The 24230-nt window shown below is 44.6% G+C and overlaps 1 protein-coding gene across 1 annotated transcript in view; it reads left to right on the top strand.

Annotated features, from left to right (window-relative positions):
- USH2A (usherin) overlaps positions 1-24230 on the top strand; it is a 4817015-nt gene that overhangs the window by 274231 nt on the left and 4518554 nt on the right. The window contains exons 6-7 of the mRNA XM_069608572.1: positions 1822-2116; positions 9661-9845. Of these exons, the coding sequence (XP_069464673.1) occupies positions 1822-2116; positions 9661-9845 (480 nt within the window). The remainder of the gene's footprint in view (positions 1-1821; positions 2117-9660; positions 9846-24230) is intronic.

The raw sequence follows: 24230 nt of genomic DNA, 5'->3' as shown, positions 1-24230 counted from the left end.
GTAGTTCCATTTCACTCTGTGGGCAGCCCAATGACATGTTTTGGCAGTGTGGTCCCCTGTTCTACCACTGACACAGGCAAAATAGATTGGCAGCCTATTTTTCCGGTTTCCCTGCGCACTTCTCAGAGATTTGTAGCACGCATAGGGCTTTTTGGCAGCCATTCTGCTGTTCCTGGACAAAGCAGCACACAGTGATGTCGCAGGGCAGAGCCTAATGGGTCAATGCATCCCACATGCTTTCTGATTGGGAGTTGTGCTCAAGGGACCAGACCAAGAGAGTGAGAGGAGGTGGCCTGCAAAACCAAAAGTGGAGAGTCTCATGAACAATGGAGAGCAAGAGAACAGAGGAGATGTCCTAGTTATTTGACTCTAAAGCTGCTTGAAAAAGTCATTGAAAGGATATCTGCCGTTTGAACCTCAAGCGAAATCCACTATAGCGTTTTGAGAAAGTGGCAGTCTTTAGCTTTAAAACTTGTCCTCTGTGCACCCACCTTGTATGTTAAAATGGTATATTCCGAATTGATCCTATTTTTGATTTAACATGATTATTGTTAGATGAGGTGGCAGCTTGTGAGATTGTAACATTTTACATCTTGTGCTGCAAACCTAAATACACTAAAAAGCATTTTTTTTGGTCCTGCACCTCAACAGCATCAAACTGAAGAAATAATGTCAGAAATGCTGGCGATGTACAACATGGCTTTGAAGATACCCATTTCGCGTGTGATCATGCCGTCCAATCTTGTTTTTGTTTTAATTCGTGGATTTGCTGTACTAAACAATAAGCTACAAGTACCAGAATTCCTTGGTGGTGGAATTTGAAATCTTTTGAGCTCTGCTGTAACTGTACTGAGTTGAGGTCGGTGGCAAGATTGCCATGTACTCCTAACCTTTGTTAGAGCATTTAATGTATTAGAAATGAATCCATTAGCATGTCCCTGTACCCACGGAAAACATACAGGATTCTATTATAAAGCAGAGAAAAAGTGCACAGGGAGCATTGGCGTTCTGTGATTAGCTAGGGACCGTGGGGATCCAGAGTGTGTATGGTAATTAAGAAGTGAACTAAGATGAGAAGTGGCTTTACTCTGACTTTTCCCAAGAAGGAGTGGCTGTATAGATGATTGGAGCTCAGCTCAGCTTGAATGCATTTCTTAGTTTCCAATTTGGGCTCAGGGTATAGCAAGGGGTTGTCATATTGGACTTAAATAAGGGCTTCTCAACATGGAGTGCTTTGTTAGGTGAGTCTGATCGATTCCTTTCTTATAGTGGGGAAACTGAGCATGGGTCTGAATTTTGGAGAAAGTAAAAGTCATAAACTGCAGTGTGAAAAGTGGACACACATAGGTAACGCTGGAGTGGTGTGTCCTGCCCGAGCCCAATGTCCGCTCCTGAAATGCCCCTGAAATTATATGATATGATATGGCATTTATAACGCGCCTATACACAAGTGTTTCTAGGCGCGTTATGAATGCAACTGTTATGACCTGTGATATTTCTTTTGTCACTATTGGTAAAGCGATACCCTGATCTCTATTTACTTAGTTGCTGACAACGTAGGAACATGTTTCTTCCTCTAGCAGAATGTATATTGAGTGATATAACCCTGATCCGCATTTACCATCTGTAATGTCATGCCACCAGTATTACATAATACCAAAGCCACTGATACTTACTGATTGGTAGTACAAGCAGAATTCTCTGTGGTGCACTAATTTACAACTCAAGGTTGTCCTTATTTTCGATTTCTGATGGTCTTTGCTGACGTTCTTCCTTATATATGATCCTACTGACGACTTTCTCTCATGTTTCCTGTTGCAGAGAAATCTTGGAAGCTTTTTCTGGCACGCTCCCCCACCTGCACGCGCAGTCAGAATGCCGGTGCCCTGGCAGCCACCCACGCGTGCATCCTTTGGCTCAGAGGCACTGCATTCCCAATGGGGCACCTGACACAACCAATGACCGAGTACTGAGGCTGCACCCTGATGCTCACCCTGTGGCTTATATTAACGACGATGATATTGAGACTTCGTGGATTTCTTTGACATTTGCAAATATTTCAAATGTTAACGATGGAGTGGATATTGTCATTGATTTGGAAAATGGACAGTATCAGGTAAATACTCTCAATATCATTTTTGTTATTATTAGAAATTACTATGTTTAATATGTTTAAAATGTTTTTAATGTTAATTTGAAACAGATGCATGCTTTTTTTTCTTGTTACTTTGATGTACAAACACTGACGACATCATATATGGCATTGCCACTGACATTTTCAGCATATCAATATGACTATGGCACAGGGGGTAATGGGCTAAGCGCTTGTCTGGCATCCATTTTCCGTACACATTACCCATATAAGGATTATCAACAGCGGGTGGTCTGTGGCATGACCTGCAGGCCACGAGTATGGCTTCCTTGGAATGCTTTGTGGGTACACCCTGCGCTAATGTCACAGGAGGATAGCTCAGTGGCACCGTGCCCCCCTTGGAAGCAAGACAACACGGAATAACACAGGTTCGAAGCCCCAGGTGTGCGCTTGGAAACCTCTAGGTATTAAGTGCGTTATCAATAACCAATCATATCATGTATCATATCAATTTCCCTTGTCAATATTTCACCAAGGCTATGGCACACACACACTGCCTCTGTCCTATGGTCTTGTCTTTTTCAATAATATCCATCTTCTCAGTATCCATCAGCCATGTATCATTGCAGTGGCATTGTCTGTGGAGCCATGCCCTCAGGAACATTATCACTATTCTCTCGTCGCAGAGGGAATCATCGATTCCATGCCCTGTGCATATGACACCTTTTTCATGACATGTGTCCAAAACCCATTAGATGTCTCCATCGAAGGAGTAAACACTTATGGCCTACTCCTATAGCTCAGACATAGCCGTAGCCTACACACACACACACACTTTGCAATGATTAGGCATAGCCCCAGGCCATGCCACGTAGGTGCTGCACCCTCTAGGAACATGGAGTTAATATGTTGAAGTTAATTATGATGTGGTGCATGGCAGGGCAAGTTACAGTTGTAATAGTAATCATAGCTGCAATACGTCTGTGTGTTTATATGTTGTATCATAACCATAATGTCTCTGACATTCATTTTCTTTCAAGGATGTGGACCTCTCTCTTTTTAATGCCTCTGTATATTATAATCAATGCAGCGAACAATAACTTGATTTGAGAATGTGTGTGGGTTTATTTTCATTTTCAGTACCTTAACTGTGCTACCTGAGCTTCAGAGTCTAAAGGAAAGGGCATGTGGCCATATTCCAGGCACAGTGACCTGAACGCAGTGCTCGAAGGACATGGCATATGGCAATGTCCTGAAGACACTATGCCAAGGCACGGTCTTTGGCCTTCCCACCCACACACCGAATGAAAAGCCATGCCCACAGATCCCATGTGGCCTATTTCTGTCTAAAGTGTCTAAAGAACTCATCTTATTAATTTGACACATTTGAAATAATATTGATGCTGGTAAGGGGAGAATCGCACACATCTGAATCACCTTTGAATGTCATAAAGTCAGTTAACTAAAGAGATTGGTAGGCCAAGCTTGATCCCTATACTCACTCAGTGTGTTACCCTTGCCTTCATTTTGGCCATCACTAGCTCTACCTGGAAGAAACAGACACCTGGGGTTGTTAATGGGGTGTTGTTGGACCACACTTGACTGATTCTATAAGTCAGTGCATGAATGCTATGCTTCTGGCACCTGCATACCAAATATCCCACTTCATGTGTCACTATTTATTTTGTGGTGGATTGCCCACTAATACGATATCCACTCCACTTCTTCAGTAAACATAATGGGTACCTTGTGGTGGAAGTAGAGAGAGAGTTACACTCAAATCTTTCTTCAGATAAAGTTTGACCTCTTCATGATTGTTTTATGGTATCTGTGATATTACAAATGAAAGTCTGCCATGAATAATTCTCGCCAATTCTCTGTCTTCTTGAGCAACAACACCTCTCAACTCACTCCTCTAACTGTTGGTGTTCCACAAGGCACCCTCTGGGGTCAGCTCCTCTTTACACTCTACACCTCTGATCTTGGTACACTAATCTCCTCCCTTTGGTTCTTGTACCAACCCTTTGCAGATGACACCCAAATCTTCTTCTTCTAGTTTCCTGAACTCTGATCTCGCTATCAAGATTTCCAACTGTCTCTTTGCCATTAAATATTAGATGTCTTTGCACTCTCTGGTGTTAACTCTCCCAAAACAGAGGTGCTATTCTTCCCTGCCAAAGGCCCTCTCTCATCTCTTCCCACCTGACACTCTCCCCTACTCTTCTTCAGCTAGAAACCTCAGCATTATCTATGACCCACCTCACACCTTCTCTACTTTCATCTCCAAAACTGGAACAGCAGCTGGCATTAACCTCCTACATATTAGGATAGGAAAATCAGGCACCTCCTTCCTTTCAACACCGCCAATCACCTCTCAACCCCTATTGTCTTCACTAAACTGGACTACTGTGTCAGCATCCTATTTGGTCTCCCCAACTATGCTTTCTGTCCTCTCTACAAGATCATTAACTTCGCTCACTTCACACTTACTTCCTCATACCGTCATCAGGCTGGATGGCTGACAATTCAAAATAGGGCCAGATTTAAATATTTTCTCCTAGTTCAGAAATCTATCCATGGTAAGGCACCACTGTATCTAGTCTCCTCTATCCAACTCTACAAGTCTTCTCGTAATCTCTGCTTTGCATCCTTGACTACCCTTGTGGCTCCTCACCCTCCCTGTACTTTCTTGTGCTTCTCCTCTTTCTCAATTCTTGCTCCACTTGCATGGAATTAACTTACCTTGAACATCGGATAAACAGTTCACATGGATTTGTTCAAAACCAAACTACAAGCCTACCTCCTCGCCTCTGAGTTACTCTCTTAACCTAGCTCTAATCTGCCTGCTAACTAACACTTTTCCCTCACCTCTAACCTGCCTCTACTCTAGCACTTCACCCATGATGGACACATCCTGAGCACAGCTGGACTTGCAGTATACCCACACTTAAAAATGCCCAGTGTTGGTTGCCCTTATTCTATGTATGTTGTGTAGAATTAGGGGATTCTATCACTTCTCCCCAGGGGGGAGCCTTTCATTGTGAGGCTAAGGAGTTGAGCCTGTTATGCAACATTCCCCCTAGGGGTGGCGGCAGTGATACCGCACATGGAGAGACTCCCCCTTCCCCCGGGGACAAGGACTCCTGTTCTAGTGAGGAACTCCCTTTTCATCTGACACAGAAGTCTGATCAATCTAGGTCAGTCGACAGAAAACCCGAATCCTCCTACATCTGTTGTTGTAAAGTTATTACAGAAGATAAGTTCTTGTCAAATACTGAGATGAGTAAAACCGAAATGATGATGAAGACTAAATACCTAGTAGGTATAGGGCAAAGAAACTCAAAAGATACATAGCGATTATAACACTGACACTGAAAAGTGACTACAATGAGAAACTGGGGAAGCCCCAGAGCGTCAACATACAAAGGGGAGGAGCCAGAGAATGAAAGCCAGAGACACAGGAGATTAGAATCAGCTGGTCAGGGTATCCTGGGAACTAGAGGAAATGCTGCATATCATGCAGGTGAACAGTGGGAAGAAGACAGTGTCTGAGTGATACTATATAAGCGGAAGACCCGGGGAAAGAGGCACAGATAATGAGGGCCTGCATCATATTAGTCTAAGGATGAGATACAAATATAATGATTGATGACAGCCTACTCTTCCCAGTGATTAGGTAAAACCTGAGGGGAGTGAAGAGTATTCAAGCACACTGCATACTCCTCCCAGTGAGTGGGTAAAACCTGAGAAGAGTGAAGAGTTTATAGGGACCCATCATACTTGTCCTAGTGAATGGTTATAACCTAAGAAGAGTAGCGAGTATTCAGGGACACAGCCTACTCGTCCTAGTGAAGGAAAGGATAATAAAAGTAAGGAACCTGGTCACTGGGTACAGCATGCATGTCCCAGTGAGAAGGTATGGGTACAACAGAGTGTAAAAAACTATAAGAGAGAAAAATACTACTGTGAAAACTGGTGTTGGCCAAAGACATACTATCAGACATCTTGAAAGTAATAGACAAAAAGCAAATACATGTGCTAATACACCCAGAAAAAGGAATTTAAACCAAGGAGAAATGAATAAAAGGGATGTGAAAAAGTTGCCTAAGAGAACGGAATGAACTGTCACAAGAAATAGCAACAAACTATTTGAAAATCCGATATTGAATTTAAACTGCTGAAAAACAATCCCAGGAGAAGGGAATCATTTGCCTGGTTTTTAGTTAGTTAGTATAAGTGGCAGGCTCAGAGTAGTTTAGTTTAGACAGAGGAGAGACTTTTCCTTTTGACTTGAGACCAGATGACAAGCACATTAGTTTAGTTTTGTTAGGTAGGGAAACCCTTAGAGTAGGGAAAGTTAGTCATTTTTCCAATAATGTTAATAAAATTCTTTTAAAATGGTAAACCCTGGTCTGTCTCCTATTTCTGACCTACCACCATAATGGTCCACCACATGTCCACTTATTTATTGTCCCTGGTGACTGTTCTATTTACTCCACTCAACAACCTGGTCAGAATGTTCCTCACTCTCACCCCAATTTAAGAAGCTCATTGCTTCCTGTCAAATCCGATTTTTTTATCTATTGTACATTCTTTTGTGATCAAAAGAGCATTTTTCTTCCTGCATGTAAATAAATACATACATTTGCATAAACAATAGCTCAGTGATCAATTGATTGATTTGAATTATGTTTTGACATTTCCATACCTCACTTCCCCATTTAAACACAATGGCCCTCATTACGACCCAGGCGGTAAGTTACCGCCTGGGTCGTACCCTTACCACCATGGCGTAAACTATGTTTACGCCATGGTGGTTGGTGGATTTACCGCCCCATTCCAAGGTGAGTGGGGCGGTAAATCCCCATTTCCCATTTTACCCTTCCCCATTCCCATTTTCGCCCCATAGGGCATAATGGGAATGGGGAAAGGCGATAATTACGGCACCGTAAATTACGGTGCCGTAATTATCGCCAAGGTCCCTTTGCGGCATGGATTTTAACGGCTGCAAAAAAGCAGCCGTTAAAAGCCATCCCGCAAAGGGAACCTTGTAATCAGGCGTTAAGGGTCGGCGCCGTTTACGGCGCCGTAAACCCCTTAACGCCTGAGTCAGAATGAGGGCCAATGTACCTACTTAATAATTTGAGCTGAAAGAAATCTGCTCCACCCCCTCACTCTCAGCTTGCTAGGGCTGCTATGGTCAAAGGCAGGTGCCATGTACCACTGAGATTTAGTAAGGTATGCGGAAAGCAAGCCAATGGAATCTCCTGGATATGTGACAGATATCTGGAAAAGAAAGTATGAAATTCTATTAAATTATCAATGTGGCTCATAGATTATGATAATCACATTTTACGATCGACTTGCTCATTAATAAAACTCACTTCAAATGGAAGAATGATCTAAGAAAAACTTCCCAGATACCAGTGATCTCCTTGTGGAAGATCCGATCTGAGGGACCTCCCTGCTTGCCTTCATTAAAAAAAAAGTCCTATAAAGCAAAATTCTTAAGGCAGGTTTTAGACATACTCTTCCTCCCTGGGTACCCACCCAGCACAGGATTGAACTAGAACCTCACATGTTGATAACTAAGATTAGCAGAGTGGAAAATATGAATTTAATCAGGACCCAGGCCCTGTGGTACTTTGTCCTCTGATGTGGCTATGGAACCAGACAGCTCACAGAATTCCATCATCCATGCTGGGTTCCTTCAGCTTTCACCCTTCTCTTGAACCGCTCCCCTTTGACATCAGTCTCTTCATTTTGATAGCAACTATTACCTGCCCATACCTCACTTATGTTCAGCTTTCAACTGCTGGCCCTTGCTGTGCCACCTCACCGTTTGTGTTGAGGCAAAAACTGACTACTGACTACAAAGCGACGGTGGTCATCATCGATTTATTTTTTAAACTTACATTTCAGATTGTCAATGGCTGGGCGCTAACAGCATCACTACCCCAAGCAATGTTCTTTTTGAGCCTGTGACTTCGTTGGTCAACATTACACGTTGATAATTTTCACTCAAAGGTTCCAAGCACCTCCATCTGTTGTCTTCGATTTTAACCACTGTTTGTGATTTTTTTACTATTATAAATGCGTGATATCCCGTCTTCTTGTGCCCATAACTGAAGTGGGTGTGAATAAGAACTGTTACAGGCCCCCCTTGGTTGTTAGTGTCACATTTGTAAACGTTTCACCAATGGACTAAATGCATCCTCCATTGCCTTGAAAATGAGTTTCTTAATTGCCCATTTGACAAACCTGAATGCCCAGTGCTGCTATGTTGCTGCAAGTAGACATGCTGTCATTTTTCTAAATATTTACAAAAATATACAATACAATACAAATATTCCTTATTTCGTGAAAGATCGTGAAAAATCGTAATAAACATACAGTCATAAAAACACAAAAGGACAATAAGTTTGAAGTGGCCATTGCACCATTTGTTCTGTATATCACACCAAGGAACAGCATATAAATACCATTACGGGTAGAAAAAAATCCTCTTTTCTTAAAAGCGAGAAATGTCACGACTGCCACACAACCATATGAGGAGGGCAGTGTTTCATGCCTCCCAGAGCAGCACAGATAGTTCTTACATTGAGCTGAATCCACATTGGTCTGAGCCATGTGGACCTCTCAGATAAATATGTGGGACAATGAAAGATATAAAGCACTTTACCCTCGATCTTGCTGGGACAGAAAGGATATAAGGATGAGGACGAAGAATCCTTTTCCCATTTGGCATAAAATTGAGCAAGTGGCAACATTCCTAGGCAAAACTGCTTTTCGCCTGAGGACTGCAGTGATAGATTCCAGTCTCCAATTTTTCTTGACTAACAAATAGTTGCCACGCTACCTTCATAGAAAGTGTCAATCACCTGCCCACAAACCCAGCCATTAAAATGGTTCTTGATTCTACATTTATACATGATACCAAGCTTAGTGGGGTCTCCCCATACATCTTCAAGCCCGATGTTTACTAGCATGTTTTTCACATGCCTAAACGATGGCAACTGCTTTCCTCCCAATCTATTCAACACCTACCCCATTTTAATTTTTTTTACAATTGTATAGCGCACAAACAGCCCTCGGGCATCGTGGCACTGTTACTTGAAGGGGTACAGATGAGTATACATTTGCTTGTTCTTCTTTTAAAGATTATACACATACATGTTTGCATAGGTTAATACAATTCTGCCAGCGCCTAAGAATTCCAAATTCAATACAACACTGCTGATTGGAGAATGAGGGAATATTTTATTTCGGTTAATCCAACTTCACAAGTCACCGGAACAGAGGGTGCACTTTAAGAGTCGATAGATACATGTGGAGCATCTTTACTAAATTAGCTTCATTTGTCATCTAAATATCGTTTCCCGACTGCAACTTGATCTCATGTTGGCCAACACAGTAGGAACATATCATGAAGTGTTTATTCCATTCCACTTCCTGTCTTCTTTCTTCTCATTATGGCTTTTGCTTTTTGTAGCAGATAATAACTGTGAGATGGGCTTATAAACTAGATCTTGCTAACACAGTTTTCATGACTTTGTACCCATTCACAGGTGTTTTTCATCGTTATTCAGTTCTTTAGCCCACAACCAGAGGCTCTGAAAATCCAAAGGAGGAAAGACATTGATTCAGAATGGGAAGATTGGCAGTACTTCGCCCGAAACTGTAGTATCTTTGAAATGGACAACAACGGACCACTGGACTTTCCAAATGCTGTGAACTGTCTCCAGCTACCCAGGTATATCAAATTATAAAAATAAAAAAAACAAGCAAAGTCTGCTGCATGCAGCTGTTTGCATTGTTATTGGACCCAGAGGAAAAGGCAGATGTAATTGTTATGTTTTATAAAATTTATGATTAGCTCATAGTTCAGAGGTTAGGCCCTACTGCTGAAACTGAATATAAACATTGTTGCAACTTTTCTGTGAGGTTATATGCAAACCAAGAGCATTTTTAAGGGAAATCTGTTTGGCCCCAGTTGTAGAAAACTAGTTTGAGATATACACAGTTATGGGGATCATTAGGAGTTGGCCGGGGCGGTAATAACATTCTGGTATTAACATATACCGGCACATTACTGCACCGGCTAACTATGGGTTTGCAAGTAAGGTGGCGGATTAACATCCAGCTAAGGGTTGACGGTCATTCCACTACCTTACCAGCCAGCACCTGTAATACTAGCAAAATCCCCAACGGAGTCCAATGGGACACCATGCAATGTGGACTAACATTGTCTACCACCATGCATAATCCAGTGGTAATACCAATGGAGCAAGTGGCGGTATCAGTAAATCCGTTTTCTGGTATTGTGGCAGATTTACCATCAGAATACCAGCAAACCCCTAATGAGCCCCGCTGTGGCAAAGATCGTATGGTGCACTGAAAATCAATTGGGCTATAGAAAGCATTTGGGGCATGTAGGAGTTAAATAAGGTGGTATCCAACATTAAAGAAATCAGAGTGCAAGGCCCATTCAAGATACATGGAAAAGGAGAAACAGATGCACAGTGGTGTCATTGAGGAAGATCGTGTCCAAACCATGTGGATGTCATAGGAGCACAGAAGGAGTGGTTGCCATGTAATATCAGCCAATAGAATTTGGTTGCAGACCAGAAAGAAACGAAAGCATTGCAAATTCCAGTGATGGCAAGGAGAAGAGCAAGCCCAATATGTCTGCGACTGGATACAGGAGGATATAAGTGAAGTGCTGGGGATGTGTGAGCACTGGTAGTATCAGAGGGATTCATTGGTATACGGGGTCTTGAGAAGCAAGAGTTGTGAAACTCGCCCAGATGCTTGCGGGTTCCCAGTGCTATACAAACAAATAAATAAATAAACGACGGCTCATGTTGCTCTAGAATAATAGCCTTATGTGAGAGATGAGGGACGCACCTATGGAAATAACGTTGAAATGGAGCGGAGACCTGGATGTATCGCAATAAGTGTGGATACAGCAAAATATTTAGACACCACTCTCTGACTGTGAGGTGCGAAAAAAGGGACACACCCACAAACACGTGCATAGTTCAAAAGTGACTGTGACATGGCTATGCATATTGGGAATATGTGAGGATATGCTATGTACCTCCCAGGATAGTTTAAACACTTTTTTATTGGACACATGTGACATAGAAAGTGCCTGGTATGTCAGGAGCAGAGTTAAGTGCCTTGCCATATCATATTCATGCCGTTTTAGTCCTACATTTTACATCTAATAATTCCATTGTTTCTCCTGTGTCCTCCCGAGAGCACAATGATGGCTGTGCACTAGCGACTAGTGAGGCGATAGATCCACATGACAGCCTCATTCCTACCTTGTCGGTATACTGGCGGTAAACTCGCCAGGATACTGGAAAAGGCTGTTACTGTTTCCGACACTCGGTTCTGGCGGCATTGTTCTGGTAGCGGGTATACATTTGGTAACCTGCATTGATTCATATAATGGCTCCTAGTAACACTGATACAACAGTATTATAATGTATTTAACCATGTTTCAGTTAACACCTAAGAACTGACAAACTCCTTCTTACTAGGCGGTTGCGACCCCCCCTGCCCCTTATTACTTCACGCTTAGTAGAGATGTGGTCTTACAAGGCACTTGGTGTTCATAACCGCAACATGGCTTTGGCTTGTACATTGCACATCATTGACGTCAAAAGCATGTTGAATTCCCCCGTCCTTGTAGGGACGTCATTCAGGGGTCGCCAGGGGTCGCAATTGCGGCCCCAGATGTCCTCTTGCTACCCTGGAGGTCTCCCTTGCTACCCGTGAGGTCTCCCTTGCAACCCCTAAAAAAAAAACATTTTTTGTTTTAACATATTGAAGCTCCAGACTGTGGCCAATGCCATGTGGCTCTTTGTTTCTGAAGTGGCTGCCTTTCTTGTTCAGGCTTCTTAAAAAAAAACACATTGTTCCACAAGTGTAACACTTTGAGCAGTGATCCTAAATAAGAAAGAATAAAAGAATAGGAATAACACATAATTTGTCTTTCTGGAATCCTGTACAATAATTGCTAGACTCATTAAAAGTTTATTTCAGGCACACTTCAGGGGGCGAGTCACTGATTTAGTCTGTTCTTAAACACCTCAAATTCACAATTCAGTCAAATTCCTCCAAAAAGCATTTAGAGTAGAATAAGCATCCATTTCGGACTATGGCCCTCATTACGACCCTGGCGGAAAGTGACTGACCGGACCGCCACAGCGTAAATAGCGTTTCCGCCATTGCACGAAGGAGCAAAGTGCGGCCCATTCCGACCCATCGGGCACGAGCACCACGGCATGGCGGAAGTGCAAAGTCCGCGATGGCGGAAATGACCCCAAAACGGCCCACACCGCCGCCGTACGGCGCCCTAGGTGCAATACCGCCACCCATCTTAGCGGACACCGCAGTGAGCGCCAACCGGAAAGTACGGTGACCGTAAATATACGGAAACGGAAGTAAAAACATGGGCCCGGAACGGGAAACATCCCGCCGTACACCTATAAAACCACAAAATCCACACAACCACTAAAAACACTACCCCGAGACACACCCCAACCCGTCATCCACCCTAGCGAAACCAAGAAAAATGGGAAAAGTAGCGAAGAAAGCGTGCGACCGCAAGCGGCAGGTCCACTTCTCCCGTGAGGAACTCACCGTGCTAACAGAGACCCTCCAGGAGAATGCTGCCGTCGTCTTCTCGACGCAAATGACCAGGACGGCACTTGCGAACAAGAAGGCCATATGGGCCCTGGTGGCACAGCGTGTAAGTGCGGTGGGGACCGCACCCCGCAACCCACAGCAATGCAGAAAGCGATGGGACGACCTGCGGATACGCGTCAGTAGCATACTTTCTGCCAACCGCAACATTGCCACAGCCACCGGGGGAGGATCGGAATCACCCATCAAGTTGACCCCCTGGGAAGAAATCTGTGCCTCCACCATTGGAATGGAGAGCATAGAGGGAGTCGGAGGGATGGAGAAAGGAGTGCAGACATCCGAAGAATCAGGTAGGTGGCCCAAATAAAACAATGCTAAATCCACAATTTCCAATCATGTGAAGTACCATGTGTCCCCATAGTGCAACAGAAACACATGTCCAGGAGAACGTCCACACAAATTGGCCTGATAGCGCACTTTAAAACTCACAATAAATACATAAATAATTAAAAACCCCTAAAACACCCACTACACGTGCAGCAGGCACACCCTAACTGCAGGCTGCCAAACAACTGCACCCTCACTCCACACACAAATGAATGCACCTCCAAGGCCCCGACCCAAATCACCCTCAGGTACCACCCCAATGCATGTGATACAATGCCATTCCAATTCCCACAGACCCATTAATAACCCTCGCCCTCCTTTACTCCACCACAGGGTCCGATCCAAACGACGAGCATCAGGACACCCCTACCAGCACACCTGCAAAGAGGGCCAAGACCAACGGCCAAAGACCCTCCACCTCAGCTGCATGGATCAAGACACGGCAGCAGCACAAATCAGGTGGCAGCACAGAGGAGGGAACATCAACAGGCACCCCAGCAGCCAGCATGCCCACAACACCACCACCACAGGTCCCCCCAATGGATGCCACAGAAGGCACTGCCTCTGGTGGCAGCAGCACCATAGGTGACACCCCATTGATGGCAGCATGCTCCGACACAGAAAACGGGGATGTCGAAGTCAGATCCATCCATGACCTGTCCCAATCCCCCTGTCTGTCCCATCCCGTACACCATGAGGATACCACGCAGGGGCACCCACAAGACGACGACTGGCCATCCCCCACAAGCCCTGTGGCAAGGCAACATGAGGTCACCAGCCCCTCTGTGACACCACCGCAAATGGCCATGGCCCAGCAGAGGCAACAGTCCCTCGACCAGTTAATCGTGCAACAGCAGCAACTGGCCACGCTCCTCAAGGACCATGCCGATGAATGTGGGGGCACTAAGGCAGACATAGAAACATCAACTGAGACACTTAGGGCAGAAATGGAGAGAAGTACAGAGACACTAAGGGCACAAATGGAGAGTAGCACCGAGAGCCTGAGAGTACAAATGGAGAGTAGCACCGAGAGCCTGAGAGTCCAAATGGAGAGTAGCACCGAGAGCCTGAGAGTCCAAATGGAGAGAAGCACCGAGAGCCTGAGGGGGGAACTGCATGCGACGTCCAAAGACGTATGTGCCGAACTTGCCGCAGTGCGCCGTGTGCTCACTGAGCTCTCACAAACCCTTAGGGACATGCATGGACGTGAGCAGGCAGAGACATCATCCGTTGCAAGTTCCGTCCAGGGCAGCCCCCAACGTAGATCTGGGAGGAACCTGCGCTCCACAGGCAGGGGTGCCCCTGATACCCGCAGAGGGGGCTTGCAATAGCGACTGCCCACTGACGATGAGCATCTTTGGACACTGGTGTTCGGGGGGGAGGTAGGAGGGTGGAGGGGGTGTTTTGGGCTCACTTGGGTGGCGGGTCGATAGGGTGTTCAACATGATATCACATATGCCATAAACAATGCACGATCAACCAATGAGATGTGTGGACAATGATCTTTGTGTACTAGGCCATCATAGGCGTACAGTCCATATTGTGCATGTACCAGACACACACAGTGCCACGAGTACCGTGTCCATGTATCAGCCACCAGGCGTGAATGCTAGAAGCATGCATCAATGAGATGCTGACGAATGTCACGGCCCTCCGGTGCCTCGCAGACTCCTTGAGGTGCTGCCACATCCCCACCCTCATCATGACCATCTTCAGGTGCTTGCAGTTCTGCGTCAGGGGGCATGGGCACATTTCTACGTACGCACATGTTGTGGAGCATGACACATGCCATGACCATCTTTGCAACCTTCTCATGGCGGTACAGGAGTGCCCCGCCAGACCTGCTGAGGCAGCGGAAACGAGTCTTCAGTAGGCCGAATGCCTGTTCAATGACTACACGGGTACGTGAGTGGGCATGGTTGTAGTCCTCCTCATGCTGGTCCCGTGGGTTCCGGACTGGTGTGAGGAGCCATCTCTTCAGTGGATATCCAGCATCACCTGTATGTGGACGATAAACGTATGATGTGGAATGCCATTGCTACGTACGCACCCCCCCCCCCCTTCCTGCCAGGTCATTGCCGAATCACATACCCCACATCATCATGCATGAAATGAGACTCACCGAGTAGCCAGGATCTGTTCCCTGCGTGTCGCTCCATGTAGCGTGGTATTGTAGAGTTCCTCAAGACCATAGAATCATGGGTTGATCCAGGGAATCGGGCACAACAATGTGTAATGATCCTGTTGGAGTCACACACCATTTGTACATTCAGGGAATGGAATTGTTTTCGGTTGCGGTACTGGGCCTCCATGGCATGTGGGACGACCAATTCCACATGGGTGCAGTCGATGGCACCAATGCAACCCGGTATGCCGGCAAGTGCATGGAATCCCACTTTTGTGTTGGTAATTTCCTGCTCCGAGCGTGGTAGAGAGATGTAGTCGTCTGCGTGCTGCAGGAGGGCATCGAGCACTTGCAATAGTGTCCGTGAGAACAGTGGCTGAGAAATGCCATGCAACTGTCCGACTGTGTGCTGGTAGGTGCCTGTGGCCAGGAAGTGGAGTACAGACACCACCTTCAGTAGGGGTGGGATGGCGGTTGGGCTATCTATCATGCTGACAAGGTCAGCCTGTGTCATGTCCACAATGGCGGCTATGGTGTCCCGGTCCAAACGGTAGAGGGTGTGGATCTGCTCATCAGTGAGGTTGAACGGATGTGCTCGGAGGCGTGGGATTGCGGGCTGCCTGCGTGGTGGTAGTGGCTGTGCTGGCGGCCCTTGCTGGCCCTGCCTTGCCCTCCTCCTCCTCCTGCGTCTCCTCCGTGCGGCCGGTTGTAGTTGGTGTTCGTCTTCTTCTTGGAGTTGGAGTACTTGCAGTGCTATCAGGTCCCCCAGGGCCAACATCGCGAGTCCTGCCGGTAGCATTTCGGAGTGGGTGTGGTTGTGGGAGGAGACTGGGTGTGCAATTTATGTGTTTTCAGGCTGTATGGCCTCCACCTGTGGTGATTCATTCCACCTGTGCAAGCTGCTCTCCCCTTTGGCCGAGCACGTCCCGCACACACCGCTGCAATTCGAGTAATGGCATCTTGCTATTGCAATCATGTATTTGTACCCGATGGCCGTGTAACATTGGTTGATATGTACATTCGGCTATGGTCCCATTGTTTCACATACAATCTTTGCAGTCGCGAACAGACTTGTGAAGGGTCAGTGGAACGTAGTACTCGAGTAACGGTGGGCCCTCATGCATCACTGTACCGAGTTGCACCGACGGGCGGGGCGTCCCATTTGTGGGTGAAGGCAGTTGCCATTTTCACACACAGCCGCACTAGATGGATTAATTTGTGATTTCAAACGGCCACAGATGCCTTTTCGACGTGATGTTGCAAATGAGGAATTCGAAGGGCGGCGCTTTCGGTTTTCAGCTAGCGGCGAGGAGATGCCCACAGGTCTGACTGCAAATATAACGTTCTATTGTTCAATGTCCTTGAGACAGGGGCCATGGCGAGGATGCAATGATTGATATGAATAGTTTGGGATGCGCAATAGCGACGTGGGCGATGAGGCCGGACGTTCCCAAATACATGTTGCTTCACAACACTGGAATTCCGGGCTGGGGCACTGTGGATTTTGCAGGCTGCATAACGCACAGACTCAATGGATATTTCTAATGTTATGTGAGTAAATATTCAGGCGTTTTTATACCGGGATGAGGGAATGATGAATGGATGCATGGGCAGATGATTTGATACAGAGTTTGCCATGTACAGGGCTTCTTGGAATCTGTCCGCCTCCCCTGCGCTATGTGATGCAGGGCTGCCATAGTGGGACCATCGTCTATCTGGCCTTGTTGAGCCCTCCCTGTCTCGACGCGCCTTCAGACACTTGTGTCCATGCACGTTAACATTCCCATCTGATGGATTCTGTTTTCACAGACGCATGCACAGGTACACTCGTTTGTGATGGTGTTTACACCTCGATATAGATAGTTATGAGTTGTAAGTGGTTTTGGGGTGGTGATGATCCTTTGGAGTGGGCTAGCATGCATATGGCTGTGGATTTAGTGTGATCATTGAAGTGAGTTGTTCGAATGTAGTTCTGATGGCCATTCTGTTCTTTTTCTTTTCTTTTGGTTGACAGGTATCTCCTCCCCTTTTGCCACTGCCATCTGTATGCCACTCCTGCAGAAGGCTTTTACTCCCGACACCTGCTGCTTCGTGTTAATCAGTGGAGCAGCATTACGATCTTATGGGACGATCGCCAATGGGCCACATGCCCTTACGCAGTACTAGTGGCTCGGAGCAACATTTCGGCCTTTCAGCTGGACTAGTGCCTCCCCATTGGGACGGCCCTGCGGTTCTGTGCGCTTCCATGTTGCCTTTTCGTACGTGAATGTGGCTCTGTGTACCATGATGGAACAGGGCGTCACACAAGTAGTAGCTGGTCATTTCTTGCGGATGCAGCCCACAATGGTGAAATGTGTTTTGGAGTTCATGGCCTAATGGCTGTATGGGCTTGGTGAATTTGTTGTGCATTAAATTTCTATTCTGATATGGGCCGTGTAGCGTTCTTCTTTGCAAGTGATGTGGCATATTCCTATTTGGGGAGCGATGTATTGTGAGGGGATCTGCATTGGGTTCCAGCTTCGGAGTTTAGTTGCGTGGTACTGTGCTGGGCGTGTTTGCCTACGAAGCCCAGTGAGGTCAGGGATGGGGGCTGCCAATATGACTGTTTGAATGTTGTCATGCTCAGGGGCGGGGGATTGGGTTTTGTGTAACAGATGCCGGTCAGCCAGGTGGACTGGTGGAATGATGTGATTTTCGGAATATTGCTGGTCACAGGTGCCTGTGTTTGCGTGCGTTTCTTGGTGGGGGACTGTGGTCATGTCCATTGGGATGGCTTCTGTATTCGTGCCATCTGTGCCCTGCAGCTCCCATTGGCCCCTCTTGTGATTCTTTTGTTCGTTGGCATGCATGGGTGACTTGTACATTTCACTGGTTGCATTGTGGCTTCATTGCACCTACGGGGAGTTGTACTTTGTGGGCAGGGAGCGGTGTACAGGCACTCAGTGGGGCCGTTTACGGTTGATTCGCGATGCCGTACTTCTCGCCATGGCGGAATGGTACTTTCCGCCGTGCTTGATGGCGTTAGGTACATGTCCGCTAGGGTCGGAATTCGCGTACCGTTGCGCCATGGTGGTATTTACGGTTTGGCATGGCGCGCGTGCGCGTACTTGGTGCAGTTAGCGTTGGCGTTCACTACGGTGTCGCTAATGGCATCGTACTTTGCGGTGACGGGTCATAGTCGCACCGAGCGCTATTCGATGGCGGTATTGCATTTCCGCCATCGTTTTTCGATTTCCGCCAGGGTCGTAATGAGGGCCTATGTATTTTGCTTTTCGCAAGTTGCAGTTATAGCATTTTTTTTTTCTGCTGGTGCATATGGTGATCCATTCTTGTATGAAATGTATATCACGTTACAGTGATATTGTAACCATATTTGTCATAGTGAACTTAGAAACAATGCTATGTGATGCCACTTCCTGTTTTGTCAAGGGATAAACGGTCGCGATCCATTGCTTCCTGTGATGTCACTTCGGGGTGGTGTCAAATGACATCACTTCCTGTGATGTCATCAGAGGTCAAGGGTCATGTGATGTCACTTCCGCTACCACTGGCATTTTGGTGAAATGACGTCCCTGGTCCTTTATCTGGTTTCTATGCGCGGATTGCCATGAATATACCTTTCCATCTATGCCTTTGAACAGACATACCTCTTTCTCTGTCCAAAGATTAAGACAATTAAGTGGTCCCCCAAAGCTAAACGTTTACACAGGATAGTAGTGCTCGAGTGTCTAAGAGCAGGGCAGTGCCTGCACTAATCCAATCAGACTATACTTTCTCCAGCTGGATGCACAGGCATGTCAAAAAGGAGCTATCTTTAAAAATATGTTTTACTACTTGTTGATTTTACATGCCTCCTCACACAGACCTGTGGATGTAGATGTGAAATGTTGGTATGCTTTCGTACTCAGTTTTGTGGGCATGTACGTGGGCACGTTGTTTGCATGTGTAATTATGTTTCTGCCTCAACCTTGTGTTCTATTTCCACAGTGTGCGCATTGTGGTGTAGAATACAGTAACCAAACACTTTGAAAAGTGTCCAACCCTAGCAGTATCTTAGCACTGTGCGCATGCGTTCAATTATTTACGATGAACAAGCCCTAAAAGAAGCCCAAAAAAAAAACTGAATTGAATTCTTTAAAGAAGCTGAACAAGCCTATAAATGCTTATAACTAGTTTGCTGTCCAATTTAAAATCAACGTGGCAAAGTTTGGGTTTGAATTTAAAAAAAGAAAATGTATTGAATGGGATCCCAACTGGATTCTTCCACAGGCCTTCATAATAAGGTATTTTTAGTGAACATCAGCTTTGTGGTATTGGGGTATGAACTTGCACTTAACTAGAAAATAGTTGGCCAGAGAAAATTTACTTTACACTCTATATTTAATCAATCAGACTTATGTTTCTTTTTTTCCTGATACAAACAAAATATATATTTTATTTATGCTGCTGAGAGTAAACCTGCTAGCACCACTGTAATTGGGTCAGACCCATAATTAACATGAAAAAAGAGGATTGACATTATGGATTGAATAATGCATGAGGTGAACTAGAAACATAGTTAACACACCGTAACAAGATAAATGAACTTCAAGAAAAATATCATGGTAGATATGTTGGAAATGTGGACATATTAAAGAGGCAGCATTTTTGTTTAAAGTTACTACATGGATACAGGGTATCTTTGGGAAGCCAACTTTTACAATTGTAATTGTGATATTTAATTTTAATCGAGAATTCTATTTGTTAAGCCTGTATTCATATTTGTGATTATTTATTTTCCAATGGAATCGTTTAATAATTGTGACATATGATTGTTCGTATTTATAGTGTAAAAGGTTTACTTAAAACAATCCTTGCACTTTAATTAAAGTTAAAAATACGAATTTAGTATGGTCATAAGTATGTTGACATTGGTCATCTACATGAAGAAGTACTGATGCCTTTGATTGTCATTTACATCATGCTGTCTTCATGTCTTCATCAGTTACACTGCCTTAGACACTGCTACGGCCTTAATGAGTTATTTGCAACCACTACGGGACAACTGCAGGGATAACAGTGTTGAATCCCAAATGGGTATCGGGACCTTCAGTGGACATGGATTGCAAGCCTCCACAAGGCCCCTATGCTTTTACAAAAGCACAAATGGATGGCAAATGGCTCATCATACTTCGAGGGACGGGTCCTTTTTGTAGACAAAATAACACTATCATAGAACAGGAAGGCATATTCTTCTTATCTTAATTTGAAGGCTTGGTTCTAAATAAGGCAAGAACCTCCATTGGTTCTGTTGAAGTTCAATTGTGGGATATATGGACCCACTCAACGGCATTGCCTTACATCACTGAGCTGCCTTTGCGCAAGAAAGACTAACCTGGCTGTGCTGGCTCCTGTGCGCACCAGGACCTCAAAACTGCTTTTGGCAGCAACAGAAAATGGCTGCACTATTTTGCCTCACACACTTCGGGCAAAATGGTACAAGGGGAAACACTGAAAAATATGCCTGTGTGTTCTGAAACATATAAAGAATCAAGTGAAAAGGAAAGCCTGCCATTTCTGCAAAAGCCAAAATCCCCTTCAAAATGAAACTGTTTTCTCCCTTTCAAAATGCTGCTTTGATGCCAATTGCATCTGTCATTCTGAAACCACTGTAAGTAAAAAGGGCCAGTTAAAACCAACTCTCAGAGAAATCAAAAGCAACTTCATTTTCACTCACACGGGAAACACGCATTTATTTCTTGACAAAATGTATCCAGGTGCAGCAGTTCAAAGAGACTTTTTACCCTCTGAGCCAGGTCAAGGAGAATTGTATCTATACTTTAGATAAGAGTCCTGCTGCAAGGAAAATGACTACAGCTGTCATGACAGTGGCAATCTGAAAAGCTGCAAACTGAATTAAAGAAAGAACTTATAGCAGTTCTTGACACATGTGGAAAAATGGGCTTTGCTGACTGAAGAGAAAAAAATAATACCTGTTTCAAACGCAATTGTTAATGAAAGCCTGCTTACTTAGCAATGTAAAGTTATTTTAGTGGTGACAGTGCACACATAGGATATCTTCTGTTATAGATTAGTTTAATTCAAGACAAAGTAAGAAATTAAACAGTTTAAAACTCATAGGCTGGAGTTGCAAGCTCTCAGAAACCTGTAATTCAAGTTGCCAGCTATGAAACTCCTCCTAGGAAGGGAGATACACCCTAAATCCAGGACAATTAGTTGTGATGTACCAGCTTGAAAAACTTTGAATGGGATAAGACTAACAATCTTCACATGCTCATCAGACATTCGTCTTTGCTCCAGGCTGGGACAATAGCATTCCTGGGACACTCACCTGTCAAGTGTCAATGGCAATAAAACTTTCAATTAAGAGAGAGGCCCCCCATTCTGCATGGAAGAAACTGCCAGATGGTGTTAGCTGGGAAGAAAAAAATGACAATGACTCCCATTTGTTTTAAGACTATTATATAAAGAACTTTAAAAATACTTATTTCTCAGCTGTCAAAATTGGTAAAAATGTGGAATTTTCCCAGCGTAAAAGTGGAATTGTGGGCTGTGTTTAAAAACTTGGTAGAATGCTGTGGCACACTCTGGACAGTTACAGTGATATATGTTATATTACCAGAAATGCATCCACGTTGCAAATGTCAAATTTTGTACATACATCCCTGGGGACAATTCATATCTGTGTATAGAATTGGGGAATTGTGGGCCAAATCTTTAATGTGTAAAATTACCAAAATGTGTCAGAAAGACGAAACAAGGTCGCACAGACTGGAGGTTTGGATTAATCTGTGCTGCACTTCATATGTAACCTGTGGGTATAATTTGCCAAGAGATTACAAGTAAAGAAATGCATGTTTTTGGCAAAATCGGATTTTAAGTAAAATAAATGTGGGAGTGTTGGGACATTGTAAACCTCACTTCATAAACCTGACATCATCCCCTTAGAAATCCAACCAACAGAGAGCAAGGCAGAGATTACTACCTTTGCCCAATCCTATTGTTACGGGTGTGTGTAGCAAAGCCTGCCCCTGTCATATACTGTGATGATGTCCCCTGGCATTATAAGTAAGAGCCCCTGACAACACACAGAGACACACTGATTCCTTATTCCTACACCAGTGTTCTGTTCCTATCTGTTCCTGTCTTCATCTTGCATCTATCCATCTAAACTCCAGTTCCCAACCACACTGCCAAGCAATTACTATCCAGCTTCAGCTAAGCCTCAATTCTAAAAAAAAACCAAAACCAAGGGAAGCGCTGTGGTGTTTTGGGGAAGCATCCTGAATTTACCTGGCTTGCTGCCATTCACTGCTATCCTACTATCCTGGTGCCCTATAGGAGCCAGTAACCAGAACTGCCATCCAGAAGAACTATCCTTTGGCATCAAGTCCCTGCCAAACTGACTCTGTCCCGCTGAGTTTGTCCGGCTGCCCTGTATTAGACCAGACCCGTGTGGCAACCAGAGCCGCTGACTATCCAAAATCCATACTAAAAGTGGACTGTGAGTATCAATAGGAACCATAGAAACATAGTAAACCTTGCCTTGCTTTGTTCTATCCCAATCTCTAAGTCATCCAACCCTTATCCTGATAACTGTAATATTGTCGCAATCATTCTATAAACCCTGCCTTTGATTCCTTGTGCTAGCGCCAATATGTTTAATAATTTTGTCTTGTGAAATCCTAAGCCCTTAGTCCTCCCTCGGGTGATCGGACTGGTTCCACCAGGGCGGGTGTGAAGATGTTAGGGTTGATTGTGCGGATCAACTCCAAAGCTTACTGTGTCTCAAGCTGGTAGCCTAGCCTGAATGCCCTAGCGTAAGGTAAAACTGTCCTTGTCAAAATTGATTTCTTTTCCTTTTTCGAGCCTTTATTTTTCCAAAAACACACCTCATTCTATTTGGCATAACTCACTCAATTTAACAGCTAGAGACATCATTTCACTTTCATATTATACCTGGGATCCATAGCTACACCCCATTCATATTGTTCTAATCACCCATTGGTGATTGCTGCCCCATATTAAAAAGTGTGTGATTTTCTTGAATTTTCTAAATAAATATATATTACCTTTACCTACCAGTCTGCTCCCTGGTCCATTGTGACCCAGGGTATTTGAAAAGGGGGTGTGATATGAGTGGTGTATCTCTCAAATATTGAACCTATATATATATATATATGTATATAATAAAATTAGCATTTCAGTCGTGCGCTGCATACTAGGCTGAGACCAGGGTGTATCGCTTGATTGAAATCCTTAACAAATTTAGGGGCTCATCAGGGATTGAATTTGGTTACCACCCGTGACAGTCTAACATAGCAGACTAACCTGCAAGGTAGTAATACTTTGTGTGGTTGGAATACTGTGCTACACTGTACAAGCACCTCCCAAAACAAATACCACAACCAGGCTTGTCTGTAAAAGTAAAATTAAATCAACCCCGAAATAATTAATAAAGAAAGAACATCACCAAAATAGCTGTTCCAGTAGAAATCAGTATGGCCACAGGAAATCACACAACAGGTCACTGCTATGAACATGGATACATGGCAGGACAATGGCCTATTACATCAAGCTCCTAGTGAATTATACATGGCCCCAAAAGTTAAAGAGGAGCAAAGCAAAATTTCCAGCACTGTGGCCTACCTATACCTCCACCTAGGAGTGATACAGGAAAAACATGCTGAAAACACAGTTCTGGCACAGAATCAAATTAAATTATTAGAAAAAATCCAGAATGATCTAGACTCAGCAGAACAAAGGCTTCAGAAGAGCCAATAATTGGAGGCAGAATCTAGAGATTATGTCACAAAATCAAAAGAGGAGTTGGGTCGCCAACAGCAGGATAATGCAGATCAAGAGACCCAAGTAGAGGCATTGAAAGAGGAGTGTAGGGAAAAGGTTGACTCTCTGCAACAGAGTCACCAGAAGTTAAATCAACAGATACAATATAATAGGGTCTGCGAA

Source organism: Ambystoma mexicanum, chromosome 4q (assembly GCF_040938575.1).
Source record: "Ambystoma mexicanum isolate Mex_15411 chromosome 4q, UKY_AmexF1_1, whole genome shotgun sequence".
Lineage (NCBI taxonomy): Eukaryota > Metazoa > Chordata > Amphibia > Caudata > Ambystomatidae > Ambystoma > Ambystoma mexicanum.
This window is presented reverse-complemented; position numbering and strand designations above follow the sequence as displayed.